This window comes from Sinocyclocheilus grahami, unplaced genomic scaffold (genome assembly GCF_001515645.1).
Source record: "Sinocyclocheilus grahami isolate Dianchi unplaced genomic scaffold, SAMN03320097.WGS_v1.1 scaffold14.1, whole genome shotgun sequence".
NCBI classification, from domain to species: domain Eukaryota; kingdom Metazoa; phylum Chordata; class Actinopteri; order Cypriniformes; family Cyprinidae; genus Sinocyclocheilus; species Sinocyclocheilus grahami.
This window is the reverse complement of record NW_015505193.1, coordinates 819,451-831,169: the sequence shown is the minus strand read 5'-3', so window position 1 is coordinate 831,169 and position 11,719 is coordinate 819,451. Positions and strand designations below refer to the sequence as shown.

The following is an 11,719-nucleotide window of genomic DNA, read 5'->3' as shown; positions in this document are numbered from 1 at the left end:
CTTTTTGGCCGCCCCCCCCCCCCCGGGTTTATTCTCAGAAGCTCTTCATGTACTTTTTTTAGTGCCACATATGATCCTTCCTTAGTGTTACATGGTGAGGGTTCACATTTGTGTTGTGTTACAGGATGCTCTCACGAGAGTTTCCGGAGTTAGAAGACGTGCTGGCCCTGTTATCGTTGGAGACAGGCTTCCTGTTCCAGGTTAGAGAATCAATTAAGGTCTGATTCAGTTTCTCCATCCAGTCAGACCTCTCTTCTCGTGTGTCTGCTGAAAACCAGCACCTGCACAACAAAAGATCATTTACATACAAATTAAAACCAATACTCTATTGTAAACTGATACTAAATGTTAAAGTCATATAACGAAAAAGAATTAACAGATCTTTTCTTCCATAATGTGACGTACATTTGAGTGAAACGGATTACTTAGGAAAAAAAAAATGCATGGATGAATTGTTCAAAATAAGATCTATAACATGCATTTAGAAAACGGTCTGAATTTTCATTTCATGTCAGGTTTAAAGGAATATTTCAGATAAGCCCCTTTTTTAGATGGAGGATCTTCTGGTTTTACGTGTTTGTCTTTTTCGTCTCCCTTGTGATCCATGAAAAATGACACAGCATATAGGTGTGGAACAACATTAGGGCGATGACAGAAGTTTCATTTTTGGCTGAACTATTTATTTTAGTAAATTCATGAATGCATTACTTCTTCAAGGTTTGGCTGTGTTCTTGCTGGAGGGTGTTTGTCTCTACTAATTCAAAGGTGTGTGGCCGTGCACAGCACTCTCGCTCCACAGGCCTGACACTGCAGAAGCCAAAGAGAGAGAGACTGCCATCTGCTGGCTGGAAGAGAAGGAGATAGATAAAAAAAAAAAAACATCAATGAGGAGAAGGATACACATTTTTTACACACATAATTGCACAAATCCCACCTTGTTGCCCATCTCATTCGGGTAGTTCCAGTAGAGAAGGTGTCCTCCTTCCAGAAGGAAGTAGAACCTCTGCCAAGCTCCAAAGCCACTCACATCCTCAAACATAGTCTATAAGAGGAGAAAGAAAATTACAGCACAAATTTCCCAAAAACAAAGCACATTTCCTACAGACACATGTCACAAAGCACATAAAATTACAAAAGAATACATTAAAAACAAACTGAGATCATAGATTAAATAAATCATTTAAATCACAAAATGAAGTACTAATGTAACCGGAGAGAACCTGTTGCAGCTCTATTTCAGCACATAAAATATTCTTGTGTCCTAAGCCATTCTCAAACAACTTCCATTCAAATGGATCAGACTGCGACTAGGAAGATAAACTGCTAACATATTTCACATATTTGCTTTGCAAATATGAACTGGCAACTGTAATTCTACATTTTTTGCTTATATACAAATTAATCAAGGGACTACAGATATGGTAAGTGCCTTTTCCATATGATAAAACAAGCTAAACAAAGCACCAGTCAAGTTCTGGGAAACATATACACCAACTCACCAAAAAGCCCTGATGCTGGACGTTGGAGTGGCCCTCGCTGTGCAGCCGCAGATAGATGTGGCCCTCTAGAGGAGAGAGAAAGGGAACCTACACAATGTAACAAACGGGTTAGTCATGACAACAGATGTGCATGTCAAAATGCAGAAATATTTAGGCCTGTCACAATAACAATTTTTTGTTGTGCGATATATTGCCTCAGAAATAATTGCGATAAGCGATATTATTGTCATTTCAAAGACCATTTTATGCCACTGAATATCAATATAATCATAATGTAACAGCATAATAATGCAACCAGGCCAACACTTCCAAATGACAACAAACTTTTGATTCTTAACAATATTTAGATCATGGAAATTAAGTATCAAAATATTAGATACCTTAAAAACTTGAAGAAATAGTAAATAAACATTTTCTAACAAAAAGTGCAAAGTAACAAGTAGAAAAAAGAAAATGCACAAATAACTTGTATGGAGATCTTTCCCGGACCTTCTTTTCTCTGTAAATTAAGGGTGCACTGTATTGCTGAAAAACATAATCACTACTCAGCAGTCAGATGTCCGTATACACAAAAGGCACAGATCCCTAAACAAGGCCATATCGGCAGATGAAATTTTTTTGCGGAAGCATTTTTTAAATTTGAACTAGCACCTCATGACTACACCACGCTATGTACGAGAAGCTGCAAAAGACACGGGTGCAAGTGGAATGTACAAAACATGGTGACATTAATTTTTAAGTAAATATAATGGGCGATATATTACGTCACCAAAAATTATTGAGGTTATGTACATATATTGCGCGATAAGTCGATATATTGATTATTGCGACAGGCCTAGAAATATTATTAAAATTTTTAGTAATGACTTACATATTACAGCTTTTAGACAAATTTCTGAAAATTTCAATTTCTGAATGGTTCGAATTTACTTCTCAATTAATTGTTAAAAACTATAACATTCAAAGAACATTCATTTGAACTAAACCTTTGATGAAAAGAAAGTTCAAACAAACAGCATTTATTTGACAATCTTTTGCAATATTATAAATGTCTTTACAATCACTTTTGATCAATTAAATGCACCTTTACTAAATAAAGGTGAAGGCTTTACTGAAATTATAAATTATTAAAATACATTTAATTATTAATGCAAAATATAAAAAAATGTATATTACATTTTTAAGGTCTGAAAGACAACTGTAAAATTCCATAATATCTCCGTAAAAAAAATACAGTACATTAAGAGATTAAAAGAGGGTAATTGTGGGGATATTGGGTTTGATTTGTCCCAAAACAAGTGATGAATGCACAGGCCAGAGTATTCATTAAAAGCAAAAAGATCAACAAAATGCCCAGTATTGTACCTTGTCACACACACAAACACACAGACACAGAAAATGTGCAAAGCCCACTAAATCATAAGCAAAGAATAAGATGGAAAGAGTGACACCTTTTCCTGAAACTCATCTCCAAGGAGTCGCCTGATTTTGCCTTCAAATTTCATCTGAGTGGAGAGAAACGGACATAGACCCAGTTACAGTTCCACAACTCCCACCACAGTGCAAACACAACACAGAACAACCACAGATCTCCTGGTTAACCGCTGTGAAAATTAAGAGTGAAAGTGTGTACACAATTTATTGTCTTTAAAAAGAAGATACAGTAAGTGCTCATAAAGGGGAGGACAACAACACACAAACAATTAATCTCCTTTTTCTCTCTAATGTGAACAGTTTTACTGTATCAATACCTTGTCCAGAGGAAACTTGCTCTGTCCCAATGAATTCAAGGTAATCTTGTGAGAGCCTACTAATGTGAAGTTACTAGAGCGTTGGGCACTCAGACCAGGCAGAGTAGCAGCTATAATGGACGGTAAAGAAACATCAGTATCTGATACTACCAATCAACCAATGATTAAGTGAGTAACTGATAAATACTTACATGTTACACTCTGGTTAGATTTCTAGAAAAACAAAAATAGACATTTGGATGAGCTGAAGCTGTCTATCATTCAACAAATTTAAACACACAATGTGCCTCATTCATGATTTTCTGAATTGTTTGTGAAAGTATTCTTATGTGTCATGTGACAATTCAAAAAGTGTGATTTTATGAAAATTATAACAGAAAATACACATATTTGTATAGCTCATGTTTAATAAATGAAGCCCAATGTTGGTAAGGAAACAGAGAAGATACATACTGTGATGCTGTGGAGAATCTTCTTGGGTGTCACCTAGAAACACAAACATTTTGCTACAACTGTGCATTGCTAAAAGTAATAAAACACTCTGCTTTCTCAACATATGTGAAGGTGTACAAACCTTTGACTTTGTTGAGCTGCGGAACTGCTGAATATTCATGCTGCAGGTAGTACTCTGAGTACTGGACTATAAAACAGAGGAATACACAATAACACCTAATTATGACCTAGAAAATATAAGCTAAAGCTTGAGGGAAAAAATTATTTTAGCTTTTAAACTATTAAAAATGATATTTGGTTGTACACAAACTCTACCTACCAAACTGTAGACCTCAACATCAATCTCAAAATTGGAGCGAATGTCTTGTCTGTGGAAGCAAAACATTCAAACCAGTGTATATCACTACTGTGTTTATTTAAAAACCTTCTCTTAAAAGCACTGCACAGTTTTAAAGGTGCCATAGAATGCATTGATACAATATTTTAAATTGTTCTCTGATATCTACATAGAAGGTGTGTGGCTTAGGTAAGGGCAAAAAATCTCCAGAAACGGTTTTACATGTCCATTTACAACCCTAGGATTTTTGTCCCTAGAATGAAATGGTCTTTTTTTACCTTATTTGGAAGGGTCATGAATAATAATGTTAAAGCTCTGCTCTGATTGGTTGTTTCACAGTGCGGCTCAATGTTGAGCTCTGCTCTGATTGGCTGTTTCACAGTGCAGCTCATTTCAGTAGCTCACACAGCAGGAAGGAAACTTTCGAGATTTGCGATCGCACGTGCTCTGTGTTAACAACAGCAGCAGTACTTACCACACATTTTACAAGATCAGATGCTTGTCAGTGGTACTCAGGATATGTAAATCATTCGCCATCATCCTCAGTCATCTCTCCTTACTCTGTTTATGTGGTAAGTGAAATCTTATGTACTGTAATGTAACAGGCTACCGCTAGCAAGCAGCTAACCATGTCCCTTTATTGACTCACATTATTTTATTAGAATGCGTGTTATTTGTTTTTTGTGCTTTTCTGAATACAGACACCAACCCATCCCTGCACAGCCTGGAACATAACATTTATTTCCATGATCTGCCATTTTCACTATTATCCTCGCTTGTTTCTTCACAATACCTGCAGAACTTCTGATGATTCGGCTGTGCAGGTTCGGCTGGCGGCTGGCATATAACATGGGCGGGTATTTGCAAATGTTGGGGGCGTAACTATTAGTGATCCCGACTGTAACGTCACAGTTGGTGTTATGTTCTGATTCGCCTATTTTTCAGTGGTCTTTTGCATGCACGAGATTTACATAAGGAGGAAACAATAGTGTTTGAGGCTCACAGTATGTCATTTCTATGTACAGAACTGTTATTATTCAACTACGCCAAGGTAAATACAGTTTTCCATTCTATGGCACCTTTAAACTCTGACATCCGTTCAAAGAAGCATTGTATGTAGCGTGTGGACTCACAGTGTAATAGACGTTGGGAACGTGATGGTGTCTCCATTTTGGGCATCAGCAGCTGTAGCCAAAGGCGTTGCCACAATATTACATGGGCCATAACGGATCAAAACGAAGAAGTAGTGTGTTGGGCGGCCTTTATAGAGACAGCAGCCATAACAAATTGTGTTAGAACATTGACCTTGTGCAATGAAGAGTCATCATCTGCCATTAATAAATATGTAGTAACGCTTACCTGTGCGAGCAGAGCACACAAACTCTACTTTGAGGGGCAGCTGGATGCTGCTGATGCCGACTGTGCCTCTGCAGGGCTGCAGAGGTGCATTCTGGGAGTCTGGCTCACCAGACTCACCCTCTCTCAGCCTGCTGACGTCAGCCAGTAAGGCTGCTCGCTTCTCACCTGCATTAAACAGATGTATAAAAGCCAAATCAGAGCATGCAGTCTCTGTGATTTGCAGGAGGTTCAAATAGAGTAATGTACATTGCTCGCTAATGTTCCACTTACTGGAGACAAGCAGGAGTTTCTCAGCTTCGGCCTCCTGCTGGGAACCTTTCCCATGTTCCTCATCACAGCAGCAGCTCAGAGCCTGCAATGTCTGCGTGATGATTGTCTGCAACTTGGCTGCCTCCTCGTTTAAAACCTTAATGGAACAAATAAAATAACTTGCATCAGATCTTGCATGCATGAAGTCTCCTAAAATACCCCGGTAAGTCTCTCAGTATAAGTTTCAAACCTTAATTCTCTCCTTGATGTTTATGGGCTTTTTTGAGCAGGTCTTCTCTTGAACCTGCTTCTGAACTCCAGGGGTCAAGCTCTGAGTAGAGGGGGGATGGATCTTCCTCTGTGAGCGGTAGGCGTCAATGCTGTCAATTGTATGAAAAAACAATTGGGTAAAAAGTTAAATATCAGTGGTTGACCAATATATAGACAGCTGAGTGGCTCTTGATCGATATAAAACTGATATGCATAAATATATATATATATTTATTTTCAAATAAGGATGTATTAAATTGTTCAAAAAAAGACATTTATAAAGTTACAAAATAATTTTTTTATTTGAAAAAAATGCTGTTATTTTGTACTTTCTATTCATCAATTCAAACATCAATTCAACTTAAATTGCAATAATATTTCACAATCACAATATTACTGTATTTCTGATTAAATAAACGGCTGATTTGCCAGTCAATCACTAGTAAAAAGAAAAAAGCATAATACCAAAAATAAATAAATAAATACCAAGTTGGACAAACAGCGACACAGAATGACAGGGCTCTTGACAAATTATTATTGTGATTATTTAAGGGAGCACACCTGTATAAAGGTTGACCGCAGTCAGCAGGACTAGCTGTCATTTCTTCAGGTGAGGGCAGCTGTACTGATGGCTCAGACACAATGATTTCAATGTTCTGTAGAAACATTTAGAAACAGACATTTATGGTCTTTTAACTAACTAATACATTTATATCTATGTAATCGATTACACTCTTACACTGTAACTGAAAGGTACATGTATCTGTACATGCGAACTTTCCATTTACACAAGGGAAAACTCAGATGACACTGCCTAGCATTTAACTTCATATGAAAAGTGGCATAATTATGCTAAAATGCATTTTGATAAAAACATATTTGACAAGCACTTGAATTTCTTTGGTGACATAATATTTAACCATATACACTGAACATACTCTAGTCCTAAAGAAATTTCTCTCATTCACTGGCTGTCACCAAAAATCAGACCAATACCAGTGGTGTGACAACAGCCTCCACAGATTTGCTGAGAGGAGAGAGGATACAGCTGGGTGGCAGGGTTAGAAAGTCCTCATCAACCATGGGGGTGCTCTCCTGCTTTTCTTCCATCTCTCCTTCACCATCATCAACAGACTGGAGCTCCTTCTCTTTCTCTGTTGCAGAACTGGCATCAGGAGTTTCTTCACTCTCTTCACACATCTCACTCTGGTCAAGAGGATACTCATTTAATGTGACTGTGACTGGTTCCTGTTTGTCTTCCTTTTCAACTGTGTCCGATTCCGTTTTGTCTTCCTTTTCAGTCTCAGATGAATTGCTCTCATCTTTCTCCACCCCCTCTTCCTTATTTCCATCTTCACCTTCCTTGTCTGCATGTTGCAGGACGTCTTCAAACATCTTGTAAATTAGAGTGGAAGTGCTCAAAGCCCCAGGTTCTGTTACAGAAACAAATGTGGTAAATATGGTAGCCAAGTAAGATCCAAGAGATTTTAGGAAAAACATTTACCTATAGATGTATAAAGTTCTTCACTGGGGAAACAGATGTCCACAGAACATGGCGGTGTGGTGTTCAGACTTTCATCAAATACCTTACTGTCAACCTCACAGGAGCTGAATTCAGATCCCTTTAACTCTTCCTGCAGAACACATAAAAGCTGAAATTAGGTTTTGCCCTATATACACAAATAAAACAGTGCGAAAGACAAAAAAAACTGTTCTCCCCAAGTGAGTCTGTGAGTGATTACTTTGCCCTAGTGACCATAAGCAAATTATGGATAAACCTCAAAACCAAGAGTGAAGAAGCAGGGCTCCAGACTAACATTTGAGAGCAGTGGCACCAGCCAGGAGCAGACTTGGTAGCGCTGGGGGTGGTGTGTGGGAGTATTAAATTATAGATCATTTAATCATAAAATGATTATTGTTTTTCATTAATAAGCGCAGTTACTAATAATATTACATGTTAATTTCTTGTTTATTTATACAGTTGACAGTAAAGCACTAAGCTTGAGTTAAGATGCATACAAAATGTACTTTTATTAACAACAGTAACAGGTGCAAAATCAATTTGTTTTTTATATAGAACATTTATATATTCCACTCTTATTAAATGTACCATTATTCTTCTAGTATATGGAACTGACCAACTTCAGTGATTATGTGTGATTTAGTAGCAAATTGAAGAAAAGTTTGTTTTTCAAGGCACTTTGTGACTTTTATTACTTCATACACAAAACAATTTTTAAAATATCTGACAAAATCTGATATCTTGATGATTTGATATTTTATAATAGTGATTTTATAATTTCAAAATATAGAGAAAAAGTAGAAATGAATGACTAATAAGTCAATAAGTGCTCCTCTACTGCTGTCTACTGGTTATAATTGTGATTTGATGTATTTTTTTAATTTTACATAAGTCTTTGTTTACCACAAAGTATATTTTGGTCATCCCATTAAAAATAACATTCAAACTGGATCATTTTAGAGCTTTAAAGTGCTGGAATTAGTTGTGTGAAATGCTCGAAAGTCATTGAAAAATGCTTGAAATTCTCTCTCAAAAGGTTGTACAAATCCTGAAATGAATGATGTAATGCATTCGACTATTTCTACCACAACACCATGGTTACAGTTAGCGTTACCGCTCCTGGTTTTCTGATGTACGTCAGCGCTGTTTATAACAGAGAATTCTGTGCAGAATTTGAATGATTCTCACTAGATTTCACAGCAACCTTATCATTGTGTGGCGAATTCAAACGCTTCTCACTGGATCTCGCAGCACTGTTGCATCTGTGCAGTAACAGTGTCACGAAATCAACTTTGGCTCCCGAGTAAAGCTGTGCTGAGCTCGTACAAGTTTGTTTGCGTAGCGGTCCGAGCAGCGCAGCTGAAACGTAGCACGGTTTAGTTTTGCTTTCATTTAATTTGCTGTTTCTCAAATGCAACAGAAATGGCAGCGCTTATGAGTTGGACAACGCAGTGGTCGCGCCAGTGCGACCTCTCACAAAAATTAGTCGCACTGGCACAGAAAATGGTCGCAGTCTGGAGCCCTAAGAAGAATGACGAAACAGACAAATGAAAAAAAAAGAAAAGAAAAGTCAAATACACTTCAACAAATTGTCTCAAATACATGCTCACACTCCCAGGCTGTAATGGAGGCCACTGGGGTTTTCGATTTTGCCTGTAAACCCAGGGAGAGGATGTGGATGGAGATGACCTCTGGGAAAACGGGGATTATTTACTTTTGATCTAAACGCTCAAAATCCAGACAAGAATCCACAGTAAACAGACAAACATCTTAACCTGACTGGCTCACCTCAATGAGGGAAGAGTCAGACAGACTCCTCTTCAACCACAGGTTTTCTGCCACTGGCTGAACCTTCAATTGACGCAACTCATCCTCACGTGCCTGTATTTGAAGACAGTTGGACTTAGTAACAATAGTACAGTTGGACTTAGTAACCTTCTCTTAGAGATTTGTTTCAGAAACAGTCAGAAAAAAGGTGAAATGGGTGGGACAGATCTACCTGGCGGATACGGGAGGCCTCTTTACTGCTGGGTGTCACTGCAGTGTTCAGCTGCTGTTGCATGCCATGCACAAAGCTGGAGAGATTGCGTGTGCAGGGGGTGGAGCGACCGGGGCTGTTCAGTAGCGTCGGAGCTTTGAAGCACTGCAGGCGAGAGCTAAACTCTCCCTCACCTTTCATAAAAATGCACATTCAGCTCGCCACAGTTAAAGACTTAATAAAGAATGCAGTAAAAGAAGCTGCAGCAGCCTATGTGGAAGAAAATACTCACCGATATGACAGATCTGCGAGGACATGCTGTCAGTGCAACCCTCGGACCCGGGGTCAGACAGGCAGCGCTGGACTAACCCAGTCCCACCTGACAACACAGAAAAAAGACAATTCATTACTAAACACTGGAAATATAATTACACTACATAAACATGCTTAAAAACATATCAACGGCACAATTCTCATAATACAGACAACACAATTATAAAGTGCAACAGGAAAGAGAATGAATGGTGGTTAATTCAAAAACATGGCCATTTAAAAAAAAAAAATTCAACAAGATTTTACATATTACGAAAAGTGCATTTAGTAGATGATTGTTTTTTTTTCTCACAAGTTTTAGTATTTTTTGCAGTTCCCTTAAATAGTAATGCACTGGGACAAATTACATTTTAGAAGTACAAATATTCCATGCAGCCTCCATGCAAAATACATAAAAATAATAAGAAAAACAATACAAAATTATACAAAAAACATTATATGTTATATTTATTAATATTTTTTTTTTTTTTTTTTTTTTTTTTTTTGGTGCCGTTCTAAAGTATCAACAAGATAATTTGCAATGGATTAAACATCTTTTAATAACCAGAGAGGCTGATTATAATGGGCATCATAAAAATGCAAAATAATGCACTGAAAATAGTGTTCCATTCCAAATTTCCAAAAAAAGGTCCTCAGTCTGTCACTAACATTAGAACAAAATAACCAGTAACAATACAGACAAACAACAACAACAGAAATGCAAAAAGCAAAGCAATATTTTCTATCAAGTAACATTGTGTGCCAGTTTCACTTCACAAATCTGCATATAAAATAGTACACACATAAACCATCACAAGCAAAATGATTCTGAAATGTACTGAAAAAAAAAAAAAGTTAACAAATAGTTTAAATATACTTGAATTGGCAGTGATTTACAAAAGGATAAATCTGAATTCTTACCATCTCGTCTCTGGCTGAGTTGCTGGACTCTGGAGCGGATGGAGGTTATAGCTGGAGTGTCTGGTTTCACCTCCAGCTCTGCCAATCGCAAGTGTGTTCTGGCAGGAGATTTCTTGGGGTCCAGGTTCTCCTCTCCCACTGCTGCCAGCCGCCTTTTCTTCAACACATTTTCAAGTTCTGTAAAACATTTTAGAACTTATAACTCACACTGATATCATTATACGGCCTAATGGTTAAACTAACAACGTCACATATAATCTTAAAACAGTGTATATAAAGAATAAAACTCAGGTCCAAAAGAACGTAGCTGACATATCTTAGACTATGCAACAATTGACAAATTAACATACTTCAAAATACTGTCTAAGTGGACACTAAATTCACTGGTTAGTGTGTCTGAAGAATAAAGGTGGTGACAGATGAGAACACAGTCTTACCACTAGAAGCTGAAGAGTTTTCCTCCAGTGGATCTCTCGGTCTCTTCTGATTTTCCATCTTATCACCTGTCAGCAGAAAACCAGCTTCAAGTTTAATGAAATTAAGTTTAGTAAAGACTTTAAAACAGTCATAAATCAGGTGTATGTGACGTATAGGTACTGATTTTAAATTGAAATTCATCATATACAGAAGTGTTACTAACTTTGCTTATACAATTTATATGGGTTCATTTCAAATGTTCATATCAACAACAATAAACTACGAACGATACGAGATGACTGGCTCATCTAAATGAATCAAAATATGTATTTTTCATATATCGAGACACTGAGGCTAAAGCGCTGCTAGCTAGCAATCACTGCTAAACAAAGACAAAATACGAAATGCAAAATGGTCGAAGTCGTAGAGAGTGAAAGGTAACGTTAATGGCAATCGTTTACATATAAAACGCAATTTTTGTCAGTTTTATTGTTAAAATATATATCTTTCTTACCTTAGTAAAATAACCGTGGCAGAGTTTGTGGAGTTTCCAAACGTCCACGTCTGTCAGCTGAGCTCGAGCGTTTGAATTTCCGCGGGCGCTCCGCGCATGCGCAGAGTTTCAGCACAGGTCAATCTATAGAGCCCTCC

The 11,719-nt window shown here is 37.5% G+C and overlaps 1 protein-coding gene across 2 annotated transcripts; it reads right to left on the bottom strand.

Annotated features, from left to right (window-relative positions):
- Positions 1-18: 18 nt before the first annotated feature.
- On the bottom strand, positions 19-11,700 carry LOC107600016 (actin-binding protein anillin-like). 2 transcript variants are annotated; one of them, XM_016291787.1, is made up of 24 exons: positions 11,583-11,700; positions 11,089-11,154; positions 10,652-10,828; positions 9,711-9,797; positions 9,440-9,612; positions 9,229-9,321; positions 9,051-9,131; positions 7,423-7,552; positions 6,915-7,351; positions 6,480-6,574; positions 5,899-6,028; positions 5,670-5,805; positions 5,400-5,564; positions 5,174-5,300; positions 4,023-4,071; positions 3,825-3,890; positions 3,704-3,736; positions 3,442-3,463; positions 3,251-3,360; positions 2,951-3,004; positions 1,500-1,586; positions 935-1,042; positions 709-845; positions 19-281 (listed from the first exon to the last, which is right to left on the bottom strand). In XM_016291787.1, the coding sequence occupies exons 2-24, from the start codon at positions 11,144-11,146 to the stop codon at positions 119-121; spliced, it is 2,718 nt and encodes a 905-aa protein (XP_016147273.1). In that variant the 5' UTR covers positions 11,147-11,154; positions 11,583-11,700; the 3' UTR covers positions 19-118. The 2 variants fall into 2 exon arrangements, with proteins under 2 accessions (XP_016147273.1, XP_016147279.1); XM_016291793.1 differs by lacking the exon at positions 2,951-3,004.
- Between the last annotated feature and the right edge of the window lie 19 nt (positions 11,701-11,719).

What these genes read in the sequence shown, in the direction of transcription:
- LOC107600016 (XM_016291787.1), bottom strand. Translation starts at nt 11,146, where the DNA reads ATGGAAAATCAGAAGAGACCGAGAGATCCACTGGAGGAAAACTCTTCA. An exon ending in AAACTCTTCAGCTTCTAGTG is followed by an intron (nt 10,829 to 11,088) that starts GTAAGACTGTGT and finishes AATGTTTTACAG; the next exon opens with AACTTGAAAATGTGTTGAAG. An exon ending in TCCAGCATCAGGGCTTTTTG is followed by an intron (nt 1,043 to 1,499) that starts GTGAGTTGGTGT and finishes CTCCTCTTATAG; the next exon opens with ACTATGTTTGAGGATGTGAG.